Source organism: Sus scrofa, chromosome 4 (genome assembly GCF_000003025.6).
Source record: "Sus scrofa isolate TJ Tabasco breed Duroc chromosome 4, Sscrofa11.1, whole genome shotgun sequence".
NCBI lineage: Eukaryota > Metazoa > Chordata > Mammalia > Artiodactyla > Suidae > Sus > Sus scrofa.
In genome coordinates this window covers 62,315,296-62,340,636 of record NC_010446.5, presented here as the reverse complement: position 1 = coordinate 62,340,636, position 25,341 = coordinate 62,315,296, and the positions used below count along the sequence as shown (strand labels likewise).

Below are 25,341 nucleotides of genomic sequence, written 5' to 3'. Positions count from 1 at the left end.
CAGAAAAAAAAAGTCAAGCAAGACTACTAGAAATTCTCAGGTTTACTAAGAAAAGGATATGAAAGTGGTTATGATTGTTCTATCTGTAAATGGTTAGTTGAAAAAGCACAGCTGGTTAGTCATACAGTAAACTGGGTATGTCTCTTTATTTTTACTCCAAACTAGAAACTCTATGGCCTAGATCATTAGTTTTGTCTAATCTAATGATTTTGTTTGTTTTTGTTTGCATTTTAGGGCTGCACCCGAGGCATATGGAGGCTCCCAGGCCAGGGGTCTAATCAGAGCTGTAGCTGCTGGCCTACACCAGAGCCACAGCAATGCCAGATCCGAGCTGTGTCTGTGACCTACACCACAGGTCATGGCAATGCCGGATCCTTAACCCACTGAGCGAGGCCTGGGATCAAACCTGCAACCTCATGGTTCCTAGACGGATTTGTTTCTGCTTCACCATGACGGGAACTCCTCATCTGATGATTATTTTATTGGAAAATATGGATTGTCCTATAAACAGGATGCATTATCAAGCTGCTTAGCTAAACAATCAAAAGGAATGCGTTTACGGAGAAAAGATACTTTTCAGATTTTTAGCGGCATTTCAGAAATTAAAATTAAAAAGTTAAAAAAAAAACCCACCAGAATTTCATTTTAGCAACATCCCAAGTTATGAGAGTAAATTTATGGTCCCAAAAGTTCACGCAGCTACTTGACATACATTCTCTAAGACAGAACTCTCTTCAACAGAACTACATGAGCCTCTCATAATGAGACTCCAGTGTTAGCTACACTTCTTTGCGGATCTTTCTTCCCATGTGTAATTATTAAAAATAAAAACAGCATAGGGCAATTATTTCTTCTTTATAAGAGAATTCTATTTTGAAATTAATAATGAAACTAGAAGTCTAAAATAATTTACATCTCCTAAGATATCAATTTCCCAACACAAAAAAAATCTTGATTTTTTTTTCCCGGAAGTCTAGCAAATGGCACCAGTGGTTAATGTTTTAGGGAAAGCAAAGCTGTATGTGTGCACAGAGCTTCCACTGGGATGGTCTCTGATTTCTGCGCTGGGCCATAGGCAGCAAAATGGCAGTGGCGCATTATACCTGGTCATGGCTGGCTTCAATGGAGCTTCCAATAGCATGGAAAGTCATCTGCACAGGGGCTAATGTCAGACAGGTCACATACTCTTTGTCACTTTGTCTATCACAGTAGTGAACCTATAACAGAACACATGCAATCTGCTGAAGACCGCTTCAAAGAGGGAACCAGATACAACAGGTCCTTTTCAAAGCATCTAGCTTTCAAGGAGTTCAAGTAATTTATGCAGAACACAACTCAAGTATTTAACACCTTCTCAGGACTCGAATATCTATGGAAAAAAATCTATTGAATCTGTTTTAAGGACTCCTGAGGTTTTCAAAGAGTTGAGGAGACGCATAGCCAGCAGAAAAATTCACAACTAAATGCTATACCCATCTTTTTTTGTCCAACTTTTCATAATGCATAATGCATAAAGGACTCCAGGGTAAAGCATGAGTCAAGTTCACTTGAGTCTAGTGAAATTTTGTCAACCTGAATTTTCCTCATCTTTGACTCTGTGTGTGTGTGACTGCCATTTGATTCAGAGTGACATTCTTCTATTTATACATTATAGTCCCTATAAAACCAGGGTGTGTGTGTGTGTATGTATGTATGCATGCGTGTGTGTGTGTATGTGTGTGTGTGTGTGTATCCCTCACTACATCATGTTCTGCTTAGAATTTTGACATTACAATCAAATTGAATTAAACTGAAATGATGTGTAACGTGCAGACCAAAATAAAGTTACTATAATATTACTTCTCTTTTCGTTGAATACAACCAACCATTATTAAAACCACGTGTAAGAGTATATGGGGTTTGGGGGAAGCAAAAGTCCATCTTCCCACTGGGAAAAATTCCACCCTTCCATTTATCTACTTTCGAAAATGGTCTTTCAAGCAGTATTTCATTCTAAGCTAATGAAGTAAAAATAGCTTTGCTTTCGTGATAAATTAATGAACATATGCCTAAACAGATGTATGTATAAAGATGTATGTATACTATGATTCTGACAGAAAACAACAATATAAATCTTAGTCTAAGGGTTTAATAATTCAACATTTTTAAACCACGAAGGTTAAGATTGGCCATCCACTTCCCTGAAGGAAGGGAAACTTCCTGCAATCTATAAAAAGTAGTTCAGCGTTCAAAATCAAGTCAACACACAATGCTTTGTTTCCAAAGTACTTTAAAGATTTTGTTATAAATATATTTTTTCCAAATTACCTTTGAGGAAAAAGATTTGACCACAGTTCAAAATCACTGTGCTGTACTGCGTGAGCACATTAAAAGGTCACTCGGTGTGTCTGAGTTCAAGAAGCTGGATATGCTGTTTACTATGCAGCAACTAAATATGACGGGGAAATGAAGCATCACATAACAGGTTTATGCAGAAGCCAATACACGGGGACACTATAATGGCTGCATTTCACAACCATTTATGGGACACTTAAAATATTATGTCTGATTTAGTGCTATCATAAACACGCCTTTTAAAATAAAATGCCCTTTGACATCAACTGAAAAGTCTATATGGAAGACATGACACCCTCCTAAATATCCAAATCGATAGTGAACACGCTCGGAAGCCAGCCAACTTATTGTCATTTGATTTTCTTTCCTCTAGAGAAATGAAAATTAGGTACAACGAACATTGCACAAGACCATTCCAGTCAAAAGATGAATTTCAAACTTCATTTCCATCAGTGCCTTGGAAACTATTACTGAAAGATCTAACTTTCCTCCCAACTGTACACCATTCATCATGAGCCTGCAATACCCTATTCAACATTATACATGCAATGTAAGTGTACGTGTAGAACTTACGTATATAAGATAGAGGCGCAAGGTGGCATGTAGCTCGAAAGAAAATATCACAGCATCCAGTGAGGTGACAGATTGCTAACTGTCCTCCAATATTTTCCCACAGTAACTCTTGGCTGGGCACAGAATAAAGACATTTCCTAGGCTTCCTGGTAGCTGTGATTACTCATGGCTTGAGTAGAATGTAAATGAAAATTCTACAGTAGTTTCTTGGAAAGTTTGTAAAACGAGATTCCAGGTTGTGCTTTTTGTGCGTCTTTACTCACTTAGCTGTTTGGAATCTTGGCTATGTCATCTTTGACTGTGAGGACAAGGGCTGAAATTTAGAGATGGCGGAGTGGTAAGCTGGAGGGAACCTGGCTCCCTGAAGATTTCATGGAGCAGAACCATTACCCTAGCCCTGGATTGCAAACTTATGGACCTTTATGTGTGAGAAGAACCCACATCTATTTTTCTTAAGTCACTTTTTATGACTCAGGAAAGAACTTAATCCCAGGGGGATTGTTCCCATTGCTGCAAAATTGACAACACAATGCACAGTCAACAATTAAAGGAGCACGAAGGAGTTGCCAACGTCTAGGGCTAGGCCTCATTCCCTCTTCCCATTGCCTTATTATCAGCCAGCAGAACTGCTCCAACCATAAAGAATACACAGAGGCACCAGGAAAAGGCAGGTGAATGGGAAGGAGTTATCCTGGTAGTAACCTTGTAAAGAATACAGTATTTCTAGCAAGTGTGGGAGCTCTAAGAAAAAAAGCTCACAAGATGGGGAGTACCTGCTTTAAAGGGAGACTGAAACTTCTTCCCCTGTCAGTAGGTGTGCTGAGAATTGAACCTATAGACCCCCTTCGAAAAGAAATCTTGACTGAGTCCGATGTATGTCTCTAGCCATTTGGAAGCACATGAAAACAGAGACTGAGTTTTGGAAATAATCTGAGAGCTTGGTGAAGGTGCCCTAGCCACACAGCATCCCTGAAAACAAAAAGGGATGAAGGAGGACATTTACCTAGATCTTCATGGCCCTTGAGCCAAGGCATCGCTCAGGCCACTGACACCTACTGACAGTGGGGTCAGGGGCATGGACCCCTGGGAAAGCCCAAGGAAAAGAGGGCTGCCTCTCAGAGGCAGAGAGAATTGGGAGAAACTAAACATTGCTTCAAGAAAAGCGTAAACAGAAGTTCCCTTCGTGACTCAGCAGTTAACGAATCCAACTAGGATCCATGAGGATGTGGGTTCGATCCCTGGCCTTGCTCAGAGGGTTAAGGATTTGGCATTGCTGTGGTTGTGGCGTAGGCTGGCAGCTGTAGTTCCGATTCAACCCCTAGCCTGGGAAACCTCCATATGCCACAGGTGTGGCCCTAAATATCAAAAACAAAACAAAACAAAAAAAAAAGGAACAAAGGAAAGTGTGAACAATATTTTTAATAACTATAAATGGAGTATAACCTTTAAAATTGTGAATCGCTAGATTGTACACCTGTAACTGGTATGATATTGTAAAGCAACTATATGTCAATTAAAAAAAGAAAACCATGAACACCAACTATATGGAAACCAGCAATGGATAAAACCAGGCTAAGGGTGGCACCTTCCCCCACCCTAGTCCCCTCACCAAGGCTTCCAACATCAGAGTTATGAGTAAGGCCATGAAACAGAGGTAGAGTGTGGAGGAAGATGTCTTTAGAAGCAGATCAAGCTCCTGCCCCCTTAATTACAAATACTCAAAGGTACTGGAGTGAGGGGAAAATAAAAAGAAATCAATGTATATCCTCCCTCCTCCAAGTGTCTTGAGCCAAAACAACTGGCTGGTGAGATATGAGCTTGGAGTTTTATGGTGAACTGGACTAGATTTCTTTTTTTTTTTTTTTTTTTTGTCTTTTGTCTTTTTGTTGTTGTTGTTGTTGTTGTTGCTATTTCTTGGGCCGCTCCCGCGGCATATGGAGCTTCCCAGGCTAGGGGTCTCATCGGAGCTGTAGCCACCGGCCTACGCCAGAGCCACAGCAATGCGGGATCCGAGCCGCATCTGCAACCTACACCACAGTTCACGGCAACGCCGGATCGTTAACCCGCTGAACAAGGGCAGGGATCGAACCCTCAACCTCACTGTTCCTAGTCGGATTCGTTAACCACTGCGCCACGACGGGAACTCCTGGACTAGATTTCTTAACACTAAGGGTAACCAGAAAACTATGGGATTTTCCAAAGATATAAAGAAACATGAATGAGAGACCTGACAGAGCAAGGAGGAAAGTGGTAACTGGGGAAATAAAATCATCCCATATTTATACCCCCTCATACTGAGCCTGCCGCTAGAACAGAAAATATATGTAAAAAATACGGGAAACTATTGTTTGAGGACACAATTGCAAATTAAACAAAAAGTAGTAATATACAGGTAAAAGACCTTAAGAAAGATCATACTTTACACACTCAATCAATCACTCATGAAAACAAGTTTAATGTGCCTCTTGAGTTTTATTTTCTTCTTGGACATTAGAACATGAGAGTTCATAAATTGTGAATTTCAAAAGAAAAATGTGTGATGACATTTTAAAATTCATCCTTCTAAATCTAAAAAAAGCTTCCTATGATTCAGAAGCCAGGAATCTTACAATTCTAGGCTGAAACAATTAGGGTAATAAAATTCCACTACATTGTGTAATGCACAGATCTTCAGGATTGATGTGTGAAATATTTCTGCTATAAGAAAGCAGTGTTTCTACAAATGTGGCCCTAAAAATGCCAATATACAATGTCATGGACCTTGATTTTGATTAAAGAAAAATGAGTAATTTTAGAAGATCACAAAAACATCTCCTATGTTTAAGATGTATTATTTATGAATCATATCATTTTGCTATCTTTCATACTCTAAAAATGTAAGCAACAAATCTTGATTTTTATACTGTCGGAGTGCTTGTTCTGGATTTATAATACCATCAACGACAGCAAATTGACATTTTGTTTCTTTCTCATGGACTTACAAAAACTGTTCCAATAAAAGATGAGTCAGAAATCTCAATATATGTAAATTAAATAATGCGGCTTCCTTTGAAATTTGCAAATCTATAATAATTTTTATTTTTAAATAAGCCTCCCAGTTTGATTTGTAATTGCATAAACCCAGATGAGATGCTATAACTATTCACTCTGATAATGATTTTGCCAGCCTAGTGATTTCTTCTTCTTGAAGGGAGAGGCCCAAATCACTTCAACTATTCAGACGACTTAAGAAATAAAGAAAAATACTATAAGCTCTAAAACAATTTACATAAAAAGCTAGGTATGTGAGTTTTTTCATACCCATCTGAAAACACAAGGGGCCATTCCAATGCAAATTTAAATTCCCTACCCCCTACTTCAAAAAAAGTTGAATCAAATTGTTTCCTGCCCAGGGTGAGAAATTCCCTGATGTAGTAGGACTACTAAATATTTTACTAATCTCAGAAGGGAACTGGTAAACTGACTGTCAGATGTTTTTAACAGTCACCCCCTGAGGGACAGAAATGAAGAGGGTGTGAAAAAGACCCATGTTGAAAGAAAGCTGCTCATTAGATCATTAAGGAAAGAGAAAGGCCTGTACATGCACATAGGCTCGTAACACAATCACTGTGTCAATGTTTGATTAGCACAACTCAGGTTCACAATAATAGTTTTACTCCACAGCAGCAGGCAGGGATCACAGAGTAGCTATTGCATAGAAGCCCTGCGAGTAGGGGTAAAGACAGCAGGCTGCTAAAGGGCGACAGTTTGGTACTATATCTTAAGATACTCAAAACATGCTTGATTCTTGCAGAGTCCGTACACGAGCTGAACAAAAGACCTAAATCTTTATTAACATGCAGATTAGCATATTCTTGGCAAAGCACAAAACAATACTGCTTGATAAATACTTCTCTAATAAGTAAATTGGTATTAAACATTTCTTAACTACTTTTTTTGGTAACTAGAGGACTGTAAATCATCTTATTTGGGTCAACTATGGCAATACAAATCTACGGGACATTTATTTATAACTAATACATTGATTTATAAGTAATAAATAAAGGAAGTTTCTCCATGAAAAGCACTTAGAATAATGCATGGCTCATAGTTGCATTAAAATAAATATTAATTCTAATAATAAGAAAAACACATCCCGTAATAATGTAGTAGAGTAAAAGATATGATAAGATATATAATTATGAAGAATAATATTACATTAGGGTTGTGTCTGTCACTGACTTTCTCCAAAGCTTCTTTCCCCAATCCTTTTCATAACCAAAGTCAAGTCCTTTGTAACTAAAATGTAAACATATATTTAACGTGCTCAGTCATGTACAGTGTTTTAGCTGTATGAGTAATCTGTTTCCCTCTATGTGCAATATACTTGTCACATTAATGCCTCTAAAGGGATAAGTGAATAAATGAAATCACATTATACAGACTAAAGCTCAACTTGTAATTATCTTTTCTCTCTTTCAGAAATTCTATGCTTGGGAAAAAGCTTTGAAAATTATATGCCTATATCTGGTGTATAAAATCTAGCAGTGATGTACAAATTTATTTCTCATATAAACCACAGATGAAAACTCTCTAAAAAATGCAACAGATAGTGCTGTTAATATTGATAAGGGCGATAAACTGCATCCCAACTTTAAATAATGAGTTTGTACATGAGAAAATTCCTAAATTTTTGTTTGTTGCTTCTGTTGCCATTGACTCTGCTAGTTCAGGTCTAAAGCAGTTAGTTAACATGTAAATTACATGATACACACATATATATAGTTATTTTGGTTCTACATTTCCATAAAAAAAAACACTAAATGATTTTTAATAGTCAATGACACATCTACTGGAAAGAAGCTTCCCTTTTGTAGTCTGTACTCATGTTTTGATATACTCACATATATCCACTTATATGTGTAAAAACAGGCTTCCTTAAAATCCACAGGCTTTGCAAAGAAATAACTTTTTAACAAGGAAAACTTTCCAAGGTCAAAGGAAAATTACAGCTATATAGGCAATCAGTATACCACCAAAGTCAAATTAATACAAAATCTTCTCTCAAGAGGGCCAACCAATTCTACCAGTTTTCACATATTAGAATTTTGCTGTATTGACTATCACTTAAAAACTGGGTATCAAACACAAGACCAAACAAATCTTTTTATTATATACTGGTTTAATTCACAGCGCATTTTTTTTTTCTTTTTAGGGCCATAACTGTGCATACGGAAGTTCCCAGGCTAGGAGTCTAATTGGAGCTACAGCTGCCCACCTACACCACAGCCATGGCAACGTGGGATCCAAAACGTGTCTGCAACTTATACCACAGCTCATAGCAATGCTAGATCCTTAACCACTGAGAGAGGCTGGGTGTCAAACCCACATCCTCATGGTTACTAGTCGGGTTTGTTTCCACTGAGCCACAATGGGAACTCACCATAATGCATTTTTAAACAAAAGTATTAGAATATTTTCTTTCTACTCAGGAATTACAGATTTTAAAAACATACTAATACTGTATTTAAAATATAATTACATTCATGATGAAAAAACCATTTAGGACTTCGTTTTCAGTCAAGACACAATAGATTTTTTTCCCTATTCTTTCTGCTAAGTACATAAAATATATCCATAAAATAAACATAACAGGACTCAGAAAGGTAGAGAGAAAGACAAAGACCAGGTAGGAATTTTAAGACCCAAGAAACAACACAGTGGTGAATTCCTGGATTTTCCTTTTTTTTTTTTTTTCATTTATCCTGAACTAGGTACTAGAATAATTAGCATCCTGGGACAGAATGGAGGGTCAGGGCTTTCACTACCATTCAGCAATAACAGGTTGTTAGCAGAGGCTAAGTGGGGAATGTGAACTTCTACCCATATCTGGTAGTAAAAAGGCAGCATTCCTATACCCTAGATGGCACACTGCCAGAGAAGGCTTACTGAAACAGAAGATTTAAATAAGACTTATTAGACTCCTAATATCCAGGATTCAAGAGAAAATCATCCATGATATTAAGAAACAGGATAATCTTAACTCGAATGAGAAAAGACAATCATGAGATCCAACAACAAGATAACATAGATATTCGACTTCATAACACAGATATTAGCCATCATAAAAATGCTTCAAAAAGAATTACACACTCCTGAAACAAATGAAAAAAAAAAAAAGAATTACACCCACACCTGAAACAAATGAAAAAAACAAAAACAAAACTTCTCCAAAGAAACAGAAGATATAAAAAGAACAAAATAGAAGATTTAGAACCTGAAAATAGAAAAATCAAAATGAAAAACCACAAAGGATGGGCTTAGCAATACAATGGAGAGAAGAGAGGAAAGAGTCAGTGAACTTGAAGATAGATAAATAGAAATTCCCCAATCTGGACAACAGAGAGAAAGCAGACTGAGGGAAAATGAACAGTGTCAAAAACTTATGAGGCCATAACAAAAGATGTAATATTTACATCATCAGAATCCCAGAGAGAACAAATAGTGATTGGGGCTAAAAATGAATTTGAAAAAAAAATGGCTGAAAATTTACCAATTTTTGACAAAAGATACAATAAAAGCACAGGTTCAAGAAGTTGCTCAGACTCCAAATGTGATAAACACAGAGAAATCCATGCCAAGACACATCATAATCAAACTTCTAATAGTTAAACTGCTTATCCTAGAACCAGTGAGAAAGAAACAACTCTTGACTTATACAGGTAAAACAATTTGACAGCAGTTTCTCAACAGAAATCATGGATGTCAGAAGGAATTGGAATAATGTTTTTCAAGCACTAAAAAATTTTCAGCCAAAAATTTTATATCCCAGCAAATATATCCTTAAAAAATGAAGGGGAACCCAAAACACTCTCACATGAATGGAAAACTGCTAATATGCTGCCAGCATACCTACCCTAAAAGAATGGCTAAAGTAAGTTCTTGAAACAGAGGGAAATGAAAAAAGCAAGAATCCTGGAACTCCACTAGGAAGGAAGGAAGAAAACAGAAAGGAGTAAAAATGTTGGTAAATACAATAAATAGACGTTCCTTCCCTTCTTGAATTCTCTAAATTATGTGTGACATTTGAAGCAAAAATTACAACACTGTCTGATGTGGTTCTCACATAGGTAGAGGGAATATTTAAGACAATTATAAACAGAGTAGCATTTAAGGCACTAAGAAGGGCATATCACAGCTGCAATATTCTTACAAAAATGCACAACCTCAATCAAATAATGAGAAAATATCAGAAAAACCCAAATGTAAGAACATTCTACAAAATAAGTAACCAATATTATCCAAAAGTGTCAAGATCATGAAAGACTAAAGAATGGGTTATGATTGAAAGAGACTTATGAGGCATCACAACTAAATGCAGTGTGAGATCCTGGACTGGATCCTGGATTCCTGGACCAGGAAAAAGACTTTAATAGGAGGACTGACAAAACTGAATAAGATCTGTAGATTAGTATAATGTCATCATTAATTTCCTAGTACTGACAATTATGCTATGGTTATATAACTATTAACATCAAACTCTGTAGTGTATTTCTGCTTTAAGTCTAAAATTATTTTTAAAGGATAGCTACAAAAGGGAAAAAACCTTTAGTGCTTCAGAATAAAGGAGACTTGAAAGAAGCCAAGATTCTATTAGAGGAGATAATAGATAAAACTTTCTATGCACATCAAAATTTTTTACTAAAAGAATCTTCAAACAATAGATGGGTATCAATGGAGACAATTTTCTCTTAATTAGAAAAATTAGGTCACTAGCAATGTGGTACTTTCTATCGTTGATAATAGGAAAGAGTTGCAGAAAAATTCTGGCAAGCATAAAAGCCTAGAAAATTACAATATCCAAAGCAACATGAAAAAGAGAAGTTAAAGATTCCTCTTTAAGATAGAGTTTTAGAGATAAAAAAATTATTATATAGGCTTATGCCTGTGAAGCCTACCAATGGGGATTAAGAACTTGAACCAAGACATATCAATAAATGCTATTTAATTTGCAAAAGGCAAGAGGAAGCACAACTACTGCTTCAACTGCAAATCCAAATTGGCAGCAACACTGCCTACAATGGATTTTTTTTTAAGCTATTTATATTTTTACTGTAGGAAAGTATTGCTGTCACTACTTCAACTCTCCCCCATCCCATTATTTACTTTAATACAAAAAGTTTCCACAGAAATTCTTCTAACAGGGAACAGTAACTACACAAAAGAAAATTCTGCTAGGTTCTTCTTTGCAACATTTGATAGAGAAGTTATGGAAAAGCGGAGAGACTGTTATCCCAGAAGCCAAAAGAAGACAAAGTTCAAGATGAGACAAAGTTTAGAGTTTGACCCCAGCCAGGTTAAGAGCCTCAGAAAACATAACTCAAAACTATGCAGAAGAATGTAACAGAATTCAGTCTCTGTAACAAATCTTTAATATTCAGGATACAACCCAAGGTTACCTGACTTACAATAAAGAGGAAAATGTGACTCATACTCAAGTGAGAAGGCAATTACTAAAGACCCAAATCCAATATACTTGATGTTGAACCAAAAAGGTGTTTAAAGCACCTATTATAACTACTCTCAAGGATGTAAAGGAAAATAAATCTGTAATAAATAAATAGGAAATCTCAGCAGAAACAAATTAAAAAGAACCATGTGGAAAGTTTAGAAATGAAAATACACTATCCAAAATTTTTTTTAAAATTACTGGATGAAGACGACATAAAACTTATAGATCAACAGATAAAATCTAAAGTTCAGAAAGAAATTTTTAATGAATAAAGCCTCAAGATTCTGTGGGATAACACTTTTTAAAATGCATGCAAATGGAGAGAGAGGAGACAGAAAGGGAAAAATTTGGAAAATGCCCCAAATTTGATGAAAGCAAAATAGATAACAATTTAAGAAAGCAATAAATATGCAGTGAGTTCAATAGTGGCCCCCCAAGAAATGTCCAAGTCCTAAGTTCTAACTTTAAGTAACTTTATTTTTTTATTTTTATTTTTTTGTCTTTTTGCTTTTTCTAGGGCCGCTTCCACGGCATATGGAGGCTCCCAGGCTAGGGGTTGGATTGCAGCTGTAGCCACCGGCCTACACCAGGGCCACAGCAATGCGGGATGCAAGCCGCGTCTGCGACCTACACCACAGCTCACGGCAACGTCGGATCCTTAACCCACTGAGTGAGGCCAGGGACTGAACCCGCAACCTCATGGTTCCTAGTTGGATTCGTTAACCACTGCACCACGATGGGAACTCCTAAGTAACTTTAAATGTGACCTTATATGGAACAGGATATTTACACTTGTAACCAAGTTGAGATCATCCTGGATTTAGAGTGGGCCCTAAATCCAATGAGAAGTATCCTTATAGCTTTTCCCATATTTTAAACTATTTTCTTGGAGTTCCCGTCGTGGCACAGTGGTTAACAAATCCGACTAGGAACCATGAGGTTGCGGGTTCGAGCCCTGGCCTTGCACAGTGGGTTAAGGATCCGGCGTTGCCGTGAGCTGTGGTGTAGGTCACAGACGTGGCTCGGATCCCGCACTGCTGTGGCTGTGGCGTAGGCTGGCAGCTATGGCTCCAATTAGACCCCTATCCTGAGAACCTCCATATGCTGTGGGAAGCAGCCCTAGAAAAAGCAAAAAGACAAATAAATAAATAAATAAACTAACTATTTTCTTAGGACAGATATCAAGATTCCCAGTTAGTAATTAATTAATTTAAGGGGTCTATTCAGTGGCATGTAAAAACAACTGGCTGTGTTCCTGTTTCTGGTAACAGAAGAATGAGTTCATAGGATGAATCCTCTAGCAGTTAACGATATACAAGGTAGACAAAATTAAAGAAAAATATTTCGGATCAAAAGCAGGCAGACACCAGGTCAGAGTTTTCCCTTGAAAGACTAAAACGACTGGAATAAGAATTATAAGTTTATGGCTTTTTTTTTTTTTTGCCCGAGGGCATTCCTCACTTCCTGTAATTCTATTGGTAGAAAATTGCAGTCTTATGAGCTGAAGGTAGCACTGGGAAGAGTTTAGGGGTGGCAGATAAACTGGTCATTGAGGGAAGAAGTCCTAGAAATGAGGTAGCTATGGAAGTGGTGCGACACCAAATCTGAAATATAAACTCTACCCCAATCCCTGGACAACACCTGAGGGTCTGATGAAGAAGCAGGCAGAAACCAGTGAGAAATCCATTAAAATCTGAAAGTCAGATCCCTTTTTCATTGATTGTAGGCCCTCGAGTGCACACATCTCAAGTGACAGAAAGCTAAAGCTTTACTGGCCTGAAGTATCAGAGGACATGGGCTGGCAGGCAGATCAGCTGAAAATTTAGGCGGGGGCAGGGGGAATGCTGGAAGCTAGGAAAGGGCTGGCTCCAAAATCTGAGCACAAACTTGGCCCAAATAATTATGCAGGCACAGGAAGACAGCTTTTCCAAGAGGAAAGGCTGCAGCTGGAAGCTGAAAGAACTCAGTGGAAGTATCTATCAGCTGAGGGATATCACCACGGGGGAGGAAAAGCGTGCAGTTTTAGTCCATGCGACCTAGCTGAGTACTAGACCAAAAAACAAAAACAGTAATCTACAGAACAAAAGATGATCCAGAGGTGCAATAACATATCATCCACAACGTCCATTTATCCAGCAAAAATTACAGAGATGCACAGAAATGGGAATGAATTGTATTCATAAATAAGGTAGTCAATAGAAACTGGCTCTTAATGGGTCCTGATGTTGGATTTAGATGACAAAGCTTCAAAACATTTAGTATAGAGATGTTCAAATAGTTTTTTGAAATGTGTTCTCCATAACTATACAGATATGGCATCACAACCAAGAAATAGAACCAAAAAAGAACCAAACAGAAAGGATAGATTTAAAAAATACAATAACAGAAATGAAAAATTTACTATATGGACTCAACAGCATATTGGAGAAGACAGAGAACAGAATCAGTAAATTTGAAAATATATCCGTGGAAGTTACACAATCTAAAGACAGAGGGAAATTAACAGAGTCTCGGACCTGAAGGACAGTACCAAAAGGCCCAACAGAATATGTAACTGGCGTCCCAAAGGAAAGAGAAGAGAAAAGGGCAAAAAAAAATTTTTTTTGAAAAAAAGTGGCCAAAAACTTTTCAAAACTAATGAAAAACATTACCTTAAATAATGTTTAAGCTAAATGAATCCCAAATAGGATGAAAAACAATCCTAGACATACCACAGGCAAATTGGTGAAACCAAAGATGAACAGAGTATCTTAATAGCAGCTAGAGTAAAACAACACATTCCATATATGGTACAGAAGCAACTGGTTATCCCATGGGAAAATTAGACTTCAACCCATAACCATACCATACACAAAAAACTAAATGGATCTCAGCATTAAACATAAAAGCATAAACCATAAAATGTCTACAAAAAAAATAAGAGAGAAAAACTTTGCAACCTTGGGGTAATCAAAGATCCCTTAGGCCCCAAAAGGCACAATTTATGGAAAAAATGGAAAATTGAACTTCATCAAAATTGGAAACTTTTTTTTCCACTTTTCAAAAGATGCCATTAAGATAATGAAAAGACAAGTCCCAGGCAGAGAGGTAACATTTGCAATACAAAGCACTTTGTCCAGAATACATAAGGAACTCTGATGACTCAATAATTTTTAAAAACTTCAACAAGAGGAGTTCCCACTGTGGCACAGCAGGTTAAGGGTCTGGTGTAGTTTCTGCTGTGGCATGGGTTCAATACCTGGCAAGGATCTGGCATTACTGCAGCTGTGGCGTAGGCTGCAGCTGCAGCTCAGAGTTGATCTCTGGCACTAGAACTTACATACATGCCCGTGGGTGCAGCCAAAAAAGAAAAACAAAACAAAAACTGCAACTAGAAACTAAGTAAAAGATGTGGACATTTCACAAAAATATATAATTGGCCAACAAGCACCAAAAAAGGAGTGCATATTATTGGTCATCAGTAAAATACAAATTAAAACATCAATGAGATACCCCTGTTTCTTTCATAGAATAAGACTGATCATATCAATGTATGGAATTTTCAAACACTGCTGGTAGGATATGATACAACACACTGAAAAAGAATCTGATAGTTCTTGTAAATTTGTATATGTACACTTACCATGTGACCCAGGAATTTTACTCCAAGGTGTTATCCCAAGATAACTGGAAACATGTCTGCACAAAATCTTAAACATGAATATTCACAAAGATCTTTATTCAGAATAGTCCAAAATTTGAAAACAACTCGAATGTCTATCAATAGATAAACTGATGAACAATTTGTGGTATATAGCCACACAATGGATTTATACTTAGCAACACAAAGGAACAAACTACTGAAATATACAACACAGACAAATCTCAAAAATATTACAGTGAATGAATGAAGCTAGGAACAAAACTATGCAAACTACATGCTTCCATTCTTATGAAATTTTAGGCAAAACTCATCTTTAGTGACAAAAAGGATATCCTGGTTGCCTGGAGGCAGGGAGAGGTGAAGAAAACAGGCTGCGAAAAGGTACCAAGAAATTTTTTGCATTAAAAGAAATACTCCTATCTTGATTGTGGTTGTAGTTACCTAGTTTGTAGACATTTTTCAAAACTCATCAAACTAAATAAAATGGGTATGTTTTACCATATATAAATTATACCTCAGTAAGGTTGATTAAGACATTTAGAGTGTAGTTATCTTTGATACAATGGCTGGAGGCTCTAAGTCACTGGTCATGCTTCTCACAAATAATCATAATTAATCTCAATTAATTTCTAAGCAATGATTATCTTAGGAGACTAACCATTTGAATGTAACGTGTGTTCAGATGAGATGAGGTACGTTCAGGGTGGTATGGCCGAAGACTAACATATGTGTTCAGATGTGACTGTTTGCCATTTCACTTGTCCTGTTCCTTCTCCCCGCTCCACACTCCACATCCCACCCCCACAACCCCATCCTAATGTCTGCTCCACCAGGGCAGAACTCCCTTGACTGTCATTTATGCTATATCCTCAGTGCCCAAAAAGTACACCTGGCTCTACACATTTTAGTTAATGAATGAATGAATCCCTTACACTGTTAGTATTCATTGGGAATCTCTGCTAGGCCTTTGTCCACTTTCCCTATCAATCTTAACTACTTCTATGTCTTCAATTCCATCTATACACTGATGACTCTCCCATCTTTGTGTCTTATCCTCCCTTGTTGATCACAGACCCATGCAGAAATGTCTCTTGGACAAAGTGCCTCTGAAAGTCCCATAGGCAACTCAAATTTGCCATGATCAAAATGGAACTCATTAGGGAGTTTTCACTGTGGCTCAGCTGGGTTAAGGATCCGACGTAATCTCTGGGTTCGATCCCTGGCCTCACTCAGTGGGTTAAGGGTTCAGTGTTGCCACAAGCTATGGTGTAGGTTGCAGACGTGGCTTGGATCCATTGTCACCGTGGCTGTGGCGTAGGCTTCAGCTGCAGCTCCAATACGACCCCTGGCCTGGGATGCTCTGTATGCCACGGGGGCAACCATAAAAAGAAAAAAAAAAAATGGAACTCATTCAACTCCTCTAAGTGTATTCATCACACTCATTCTAAAAATAAAACCTTTCCTGAAACATGACACATTCATATTACCTTCTTACTTTACTTCATCCTCAAATTCTTGAAACGAATGATCAATTCATCCTCAAATAGTCTCTATTTGCTCTTCAATGCATTTAAATCCAGCTTCCATTCTGATCAGGCCAGGGAAAGCATCCTCAGAGAAGGTAGTACAGGAGATCATTTAACTTTCTCAGCTGTACTGTGGACACCTGCACCTTGGCCCCACTCTAGGATCATTAGTTTTGCCTTAGTTCATCTCTACTATTGATGAACTAAGGTTATTTCTCTACTGAATTTGTGCAAAATCACCCTTTGTGCTACCAATCTTGTCTCTTTTTTGCCTAGTTCCTCCTCCACACTGCTTACGCAATTATCTTTCTAAAATACAAAACCAACATCATCACCCTTTAAAAAAAACAAGTTGGTGGTCTCTGCCTAACAGATAAATTCAAACTCCCAGCAAGATACTCACATCTTTTTAGCCTTGGGAAACACTTCCACTTTGAGCTCTAAGCATTTTCTAAGACACTGGGCCTTTTTTCTGTCTTTACTACTTAGCTGCTTCTGCTTGCAATTCCTTTTCTTTTTAGTCACCTTAAAACTCTATGTACTCTTTAAATTTTATTGCAAATGTCTTCTCTGCTATGAATTCTTCCTAATTCTTTCAGTCAGAGTTGTTCATTCCAGTCTAAGATTCTTTCTTTCTTTTTTTTTTTTTTTGCCTGCAGCATGTAGCAGATTGATGTTGACTTTTCAGTTTCCAGGCCAGAATCGAACCCAGGCCACAGCAGTGGTGAAAGCACCAAGTCCTAATCACTAGGCCACCAGAGAAGTCCCCCATCCATGATTCTTGACATGGCTAACCACACCTCAAGGGTTCACTTACCATATTATAACTACAGTGATGCTTATTACGTGGAAAGGCATTCCCTACATTACTTGTGCAGCATGCTACAAACAATTCATTACTTTTTATCAAAATGTGTAATGTTCAAACACAGATCCCTGGAGACCAGACTAAACTGTAGTAGCGGCCAAGCTTCTGTTCAGTGGTTTTCTTTTCCTGTCTGTCTGTCCCCCACTTGACCGTAACTCTTCCTGTGCCCACTGCTTGGTGTGCTCCCAAGGTGTGCAGGTACTTATTAAGAATTTGCCCAGCGTGAACAAACAAATGTTCCATTTCCTGTTGTTTAGCTAAATCAATTCCAGTATGCAATGAGATGACATTCCACAGCCACATTAACTTTATATCCATCCAACTGTGCACATGTATGCTGAAATTATTGAGAACTACTCTTTTTTTTTCTTTTGTTTTTGGCCATGCCCATGACATGTGGAAGTTCCCCAGCCACAGATGGAACCCATGCCACAGCAGTGACCTGAGCCACTGCAGTGACAATGCCGGATCCTTAACCCACTGCACCACAGGAGAACTCCTTGAGAACTATTCTTAATGGACTTTCTACATTTTTCTCTTATTAAGAGTTTTTGAATCTGTAAACTTTGTATCATTTCCCAACAGTTGTTCTTGTTTTCTCAAATGTTCCACTATAGGACTTCATTCTGAACTTTTCTTTAAAAAAAGGACAATTCTACAGATAAAAATGTCTTAAAAGTTCTTTAAATATCTCTTATCTCTGACAGTTAAATCTGCTTTTTGATGTATCATGTTAAGATGGCAGAACCTTCCTGAACCTAAAATCTGTCAGGGTTTAAAATGAACTAGAATTCTATCAATTGTATTCGTATAATAAAATTATATCTTTGAATAAAATCTCAAGTTCTTTCCAGCCCAAAAGAGAATTTTTAAATGACTCAGACTCTGTTGTATACATAGCAGAAGGCATAAATAAATGTATTAATGAAACCTATGACTAAACCAAAACAACATCCAGAAGACCCTGGAGCCTAGTCCTTTCTTCAGGGATCAGGCTTACAAAATAAGGACTTATAAGCAAGAAGCCAAAATGTACCAGGCACTTCTGCCACATCATGAAATAACATACATAATGCCTCCTTCACCATCTGATATAAAACAAGACAGTCAATAAATGTTAGTTTCGTTTACATCTCCTAATGCCCCTGGTATGTTAAAGCAGTTTTTTTCAGTGTGCAGAAATCCTTCACAGGCAGTATTCCGCACGTTGTTCTCTTTCTCAAGAGTTGTCCGGGGTGAGAAGAGAACAATACATCTGCTATCTTAGATACTGTCATTCGCGGAAAAAAAAAAAAAAAAAAAAAAAATAGCCGTAGCTGAATGCTGGAGAGAGGGAAATAGATAATTTCAACATGACTTAGAAGGAATATAAGAATGCAGGTCCCCACCTGACATGAAAGGTACTACAGTTAATGTTATGTTACTAAGTAAAAATCACATCACTGCCAACCTTTTCTAGAAAAGGGAAATGAAATTCACCTTAAAATGAAAAAAAAATTTCCCTCTCTTCAAATTGATCGAAGAGATAATTAACTACTGATTTTCGAATAATTCCAAATAGAATTCTCATGTTGAGTTGAAATCCCCCCCCCTTTTTTTTTTGCCATTTCTTGGGCAGCTCCCGTGGCATATGGAGGTTCCCAGGCTAGGGGTTGAATCGGAGCTGTAGCTGCCAGCCTACGCCAGAGCCACAGCAATGCAGGATCCGAGCCGCGTCTGCAACCTACACCACAGCTCACGGCAACGCCGGATCCTTCAACCCACTGAGCAAGGGCAGGGATCGAACCGCAACTTCATGGTTCCTAGTCGGATTCGCTAACCACCGAGTCACGATGGGAACTCCCTGAAATCCCTTCTGATTCAAACAGAAAAGGCTACAGATACTTCTACTTTGAGATGACTGACACAAAATGGCAGATATTTTTTTCAACAAGCAGTAGCTCATTTCGGATCCACATCAAAGTCCCTGTGTTAGGAGAGCTCCTTCGTGTTTGTATATCACTTTCTTTGAAATGTGTGTCTTCCTATGTATGTGCTGGTGTATCAAGGCTCAAAATGAGTATCTTTGTCCTTCTGATTACATTATGCAGTGATTTAGGGTGGAGTGACTTAGTCTGGAATAGTTGATCCAATAATAATGGACTGTTTTACCAAGGCCTGCTTGATTCTTATTTGCATTGGTGTTACCCATCACAGTATGTTTTTATATGCATCAGGATTTATTTCTTCTGAATGTAATATTTTTCTCTAAAGAGTTGGAAATTTTAGCAAAGTGATTCAAACTGTAATTCTGCTGGTTTTTATGAAGTACAGTTATGTGGTATATAGTTTTGCAGACCCTTGAGGGTTTGGCCACGTGTATCAATAAGTCAGTTTGCATGAATGTGGACTGCCCATATGAAGAACAAACCTAAGGTCTTCAGTTACTATAGAAGACCAAACCTTCAAGAGAATTCATCCAATTTCTCCAAGGTCTTTGGAAAGTAATGAAGGCTAGACTCAAGAAGGATTTTTAAGAAGTGACTATAAATTAAAGCAGAATCTCTTGACCCTATGCCAAACCCACAAATGTGTTTTGTTCATTGTACACTGAGTAATTTCTCATCACTTTATACAACCATCGTGTAACAATACAGATGAAAATTTGGGCGCAGAAGTGACATGCTAAGTTATGTTTCAAGGACAAATTAGGAAAGAGAAAGAATATACCTCCAAGTGAAGGAGTATATGTATATGCATGATTTCTTTCTCCATATTTTCCTATTATAAGTCTACAAAATTTTACTTATAAAATTTTACTTGGTCTTTGAAAAGAAATGGATTCCTCACTCTTCAAAAAAAAAGTGCAAACACCCACTTTAATGATAAATACATAGTTTACAAAAAGTGAGGTATAGAGGAAATAAGAAAAAAGGAGAAAGGAAAAGGTTGGTTCTCAATTTGGCCAAACCCCAGCGCCTATGTCCTATCTCAGTGTGATCTGTACTAAGGTCATACTGTTAATTGTGTATGTCAAACATGTCAAAAATAAATACTTAAAAGAAGCCTATAAACATAAAAGAAGAATGTTATCATCAAATTAAACGTCAAAAAAGGAGACATATTTGTTGAAATGTATGGTTTGAACTGTATTTGAAAAGAAAGTTCTTAATTAGGTATTTTTAAGCCTTCTACTGACATTCTCATCTTGTTAAAAATGGCACCAATATCTAAAACTCACAATAATGAAAAGTCCCCTTAGGAAACACTTACTGATTTTTATTTAATAAACTAATTATGGTTTAACTAAGATGCCAAGTGCTTCTTTACATTCTGCATGGGAGAAAAACAAATCTAGTTTATGATATTTTACTCTGAAAGTTTTGAAAACAACACTGCTCAGTGGATGATAATTACAAGGGGGTTATACACTAAAGAGTTAAAATTAAATCCATCTACAAAGGACAATTTACTAAAATAATTCATTTTAATTTTCAATCTAATCACTTTTCTAATGACTCTTTTAAACAGTGACACTGCTTATACTTAATTATATAGAGAGATTTCTAATATAATTACCATGAAAAAACATATTAAAGATGTAAAAACTTAGAGTAAATTATAACACTACAAAACAAAGTTCTACCTTAGCTAAATGCACAGCATCTCAAAAATGCCTCCTCCATAATAACTGTCTTTAAAATGCTGAATGATTTTGAAACATTTTGGTATTATAATGAAAGGATAACAAGATATGCACCAAGGAGCCCCAAACACTATTATAACTATATTTCAAATGAATTTTTATGAAATGGATAGAAGTTATAGAAGCATACTGACTGGGCTGGACAAAGTCTGAACTTCACAGAACTACTGATATTAAATTTTTTTCTAAAAAATAACAAATCAGTAAGAACATTCAGTTTTAAAAGAGGATAATTAAACTGTACTCAATGAAACTTCAAAGAAACAAATATTTGTTTATGACAGCAATCCAAAGGTCTGCATCTAAAATGTGATAAAAACTTTAGGTGACCCCAGGCAAGGATAAAAGAATTACTGAGAAGTCCAAGTGTTCAGTCAAATTCTGACCTGCGAAGTCAGCTTTATTAATAATAACTTTAATTGTATAATCATTTAAATTACTCTGTAGATTTAAGCAAAAGGATGTGAGCTTAATACCTCATTCTGGTGAGCAAATAAGCTTCCGTAACTTATAAATTTCAATTAAGAGTGGATAATGAAAAAATTTAAAAGTTAAAACGACTTTGTTTTCAGTACACTAATATATTTTTTTACTTTGTAATACAATATAGCTGTCACATACAATGGCTCTGATAGGCTTAAATCAAATGTCAAGAAGGGCACAGAAGGCCAGAGTTTATACAACATTCAATAAGCAGTAATATCTATTCAGTGTACAATAACAAAATTTTAAAAGTACTAACCTCGAAACACAGAATTTATTGTTTTTAAATTCCAGAAATAAAAATAACACAACAGCATGGAATCTGTAACAAGCTGGCCCTACCATTTCTAAACTACAGTTCAATTAAAAACATTTAAGGAAAAGCAACAATCTACATGTTTTTCTACCAGGTAAACGTACCTGAGCAAGTTACCTATAAAGAAATCGCCTTTTAAAACTTAACCACAAAGACTCTGCTACCGTGACGTTTATGAGGACGCACTAGGCGCCGGACGGGACATGCAGCCACTGCGCACAGATTCTGTTCACCGCACAGCTGCAGGCTGCAGTCCGTCAGTGACACAATAGTTCATATCAACACCAAGCTCATTTGACCAAAGAAGCACAGTAAGGTTTTAAAACCATCTGTTCATATTCATTAGTACGGAAAAATCACAGTACACCAATTTGGAAATGTTTAACTCATCTATAAATAAGACTGTATTATCTCAGCATAAGCTCGGAAAAAAAAAAAAAAAAAAAGGGTCTGAGTAGTCAGCCCGAATATAGGGAAACAGATTCTATATTCTGACTAAAGATATTTTAGAATTATAGTTGTTGTCATTGCCAAGAATTAACAAATAAATACAAATTTAAAAATTGAAGTATTTCTTCTGGCAGCAAAATTACATCTACCACAACAACATCTCTAAGCAAGAAATCAATTCAGAGCTTGAATGCAATCTGTGCATTGTTTCTGTAAAAATGTAAATGCAGTGTAACTTTCAGACATTTCTAAACTAGATTTGCAAATAAACAGTGAATTTTTTTTATCACAATTTATTTCTAGTTCATCCTATTCAGGTTATAGAACTAAAATTTGCTTAGTTTTTCCCCAGTATTTTAACTGTATGAATCAAGGTCCTTTTATTTTAAACAGTGGTTTATTGTTATTCTTAAGGTAAACAACAAAAACAAATTCTAAATGTTTAATTTTCAAATTAAGTCTTTAAAATCTCAGATGACAGAGCCCATAACTGGTAACAGTGTTTTAGAGTTCATATTAATAGTCTAATTAAAAACACTATGACTACCTCGCAATAGATTTGAAAAAAATCAAGTTTCTGTGAAGGGAAACAAAAAAACATGCACAATACCCCCAAAACACATGATCTTCTCTCTTATATCTAAATCTGTAAAATTTTTTATAAATACATGATCATTCTACACAATACATATCTTCTAGGGCATTGCTAAAGGAAATTACAGCTTTGGGTCTTAAGGAATAAGACTACGATGGAAAGGGGCTGAAAAGAGCGGAATCTGAGGGGGCAGGTGTTCTTTCCACACACAAGCCCGCTGCTGCTCATCCAGTCATGGGAGCTGTTACAGTTCCATACAGGATTTTCAAGGCAACTAAGACGTCAGAACACAGGTACTTCCTCTTCCTAGAGTTAACAATTCTTTTAAAAGCACTACCCTAAAGCACTGTTGTTTGTTTTTCAAAAGAGAATGATGACTAAATAGGGGAAAAAAAGTTTCCATCCCCCGATTCACCTACACAACAACTGGACCATAAGCTAGGCTTCCAATGCCCAGTGAAACAGAAGTGTGGGTATCACAGGAGGCAGGTGCTACCCTAGTCGGTTCCATACACGATCCCGTGAAATGACACGTGTTTTTATGCCTCAAACGACTACAGATCATTTATTATTGTTCTAACACCATGTTCGATTAACTCCTAAGATAACAGACTTCTAGGATGTTGTACCTTCACGGTATACCTGAATCGATACTAGCCACAGAATGCCAAATTCAAAACTGTTATGAAAGTAAAGACATCAGTAGAAAAACTCAAGCTTCCTGTAAAATGAGGGAGGACTTAGTGCTAAATACTAACACCAAAAGTATGAAGGCAGAACTTTTGTTTGGGGAAGACAGAGTGGGGGAATAGACCCAATCAAGACCAATCAGAAGACAGAACAGAGAATGAAAAATGTTAAAAATAATAGTAATAATAATAATAATAATAATTATAAAGGCAGGAGAAGGAAAATGGAGGAGAGCCAGGCAGCAAAAGACTTACTAGAGAGAATGGAAAAAAAATTTCAATGAGGCACGTGCACATGGCTCGTTTTTCTGTCCTCTGTGTGCCTAATAATTTGCAATGTAGGTGGCAGAGAAGTCGCACTAGCAGGCAAGAATGAGCTTTCTGATGGATAGAGATGAAGGATCTGGGGCTAATGAACTGTTTTGTTTTCTTGTTTTTGTTTTTGCTTTTAATTCATACCTGAAAGCCTTGAATCCTTGCTAAATATTCCAGTTGTTTTGAAGGCTGTACTGGAGAACAAGGGGGAGTAGGAGAACTTCCTTTTAAACCTATGGCTTCAGCTGTAGGAGACGTTCCATTCATAAGGAGTTCCCTGGCAATGGTAGCTGAACTATTCGATGTGGGAGATACACTGAAGAAAGAGCTTGAGGGCTGGTTCATATCTTTGGGTGACAAATAGCCTAGAGTAGTGCCAGAGATTACTTTGTGGCGGCTGGCTTCCATCTCTTGATAAACATCAGGAGACAAATGAAGAATTCCTTTTGGAGCTGTCAGTAAAATAAAGGAACATTGTTATTACACTTAAAATAATTGAAAGAGAAACATGTTACAGCATTATTAACTCAAGGATTTCACTTGGTATAGTAACAAAGCAATGAGAAACACTGTCAAGCAAGCATCTTCCCCCTGCACTGGCAGAGGCAACTGCAGTCTCTTACTCGGAGGTGAATGATGTTTCAACATTCCTAAAATCATTACTTTTAAAAATCCACAGAAGTGACTTCAGTGGAAGGCGTGTGGGGTAGGGAAGCTGTGGGGGAACACGCCATGGTGGCTAAGATTAGGAGGGTGCAAGGCCATCACCTTGAAATTTGGTGTTTTGTAATCTCATAAAAGGGACATGGAATCCTTAATATATACAGCAATTGAGACACGGTAGGTAAAACAAAGGCTGGGTCAAGTCAAAATTATCTGAGGAATAAACTCCTAAGTCCAATGGCCTACTGGTGTTCTCTTCTCCACAAGGATGTCTCACTACCAACTCAACCTGTCCCTCAGTAAGGGAGAGAGCATCTTCTTCCTCAGACTGTCTTCCATCTGGCTCATCTCATCATGACACCACCATCTACCTCCTGGCAACCATCTTTGTCTCACCCACAGTCATTCAGTCGCCATGTCCACTCAAGAACCTGCCCCTTCACTGTCAAGTGCATTAGCTCAGGCTGGGCCACACCTGGTTCTGACATCAGGAGGTGGGAGCTGGGGCTGTGTCGTCAGTTGGTGGTGTTATAAACATATAAAAGAAGCACTTTCCTTTGAGTCCCACTTGTCTCAGAGGTGTTTCAGACCACATTTCACAAGGCCTGTTCTAATATCTTGGATCACATCATGATTTTATCTTTTTTTTTTTTTTTTTGTCTTCTGCCATTTGTTGGGCCGCTCCTGCGGCACATGGAGGTTCCCAGGCT

General features: G+C 37.3%; 1 protein-coding gene across 38 annotated transcripts in view; it reads right to left on the bottom strand.

Annotated features, from left to right (window-relative positions):
- STAU2 (staufen double-stranded RNA binding protein 2) overlaps positions 1–25,341 on the bottom strand; it is a 316,054-nt gene that overhangs the window by 114,873 nt on the left and 175,840 nt on the right. For 26 of the 38 annotated variants that reach the window (XM_021089210.1, XM_021089204.1, XM_021089209.1 and 23 more), the window contains 2 exons: positions 24,113–24,420; positions 1,104–1,217 (listed from right to left, as the gene is read on the bottom strand). In XM_021089210.1, the coding sequence (XP_020944869.1) occupies positions 1,104–1,217; positions 24,113–24,420 (422 nt within the window). Of the gene's footprint in view, positions 1–1,103; positions 1,218–17,169; positions 24,421–25,341 lie in introns of those variants that run through there. The other 12 variants (XM_021089224.1, XM_021089220.1, XM_021089222.1 and 9 more) reach the window with 3 other exon arrangements.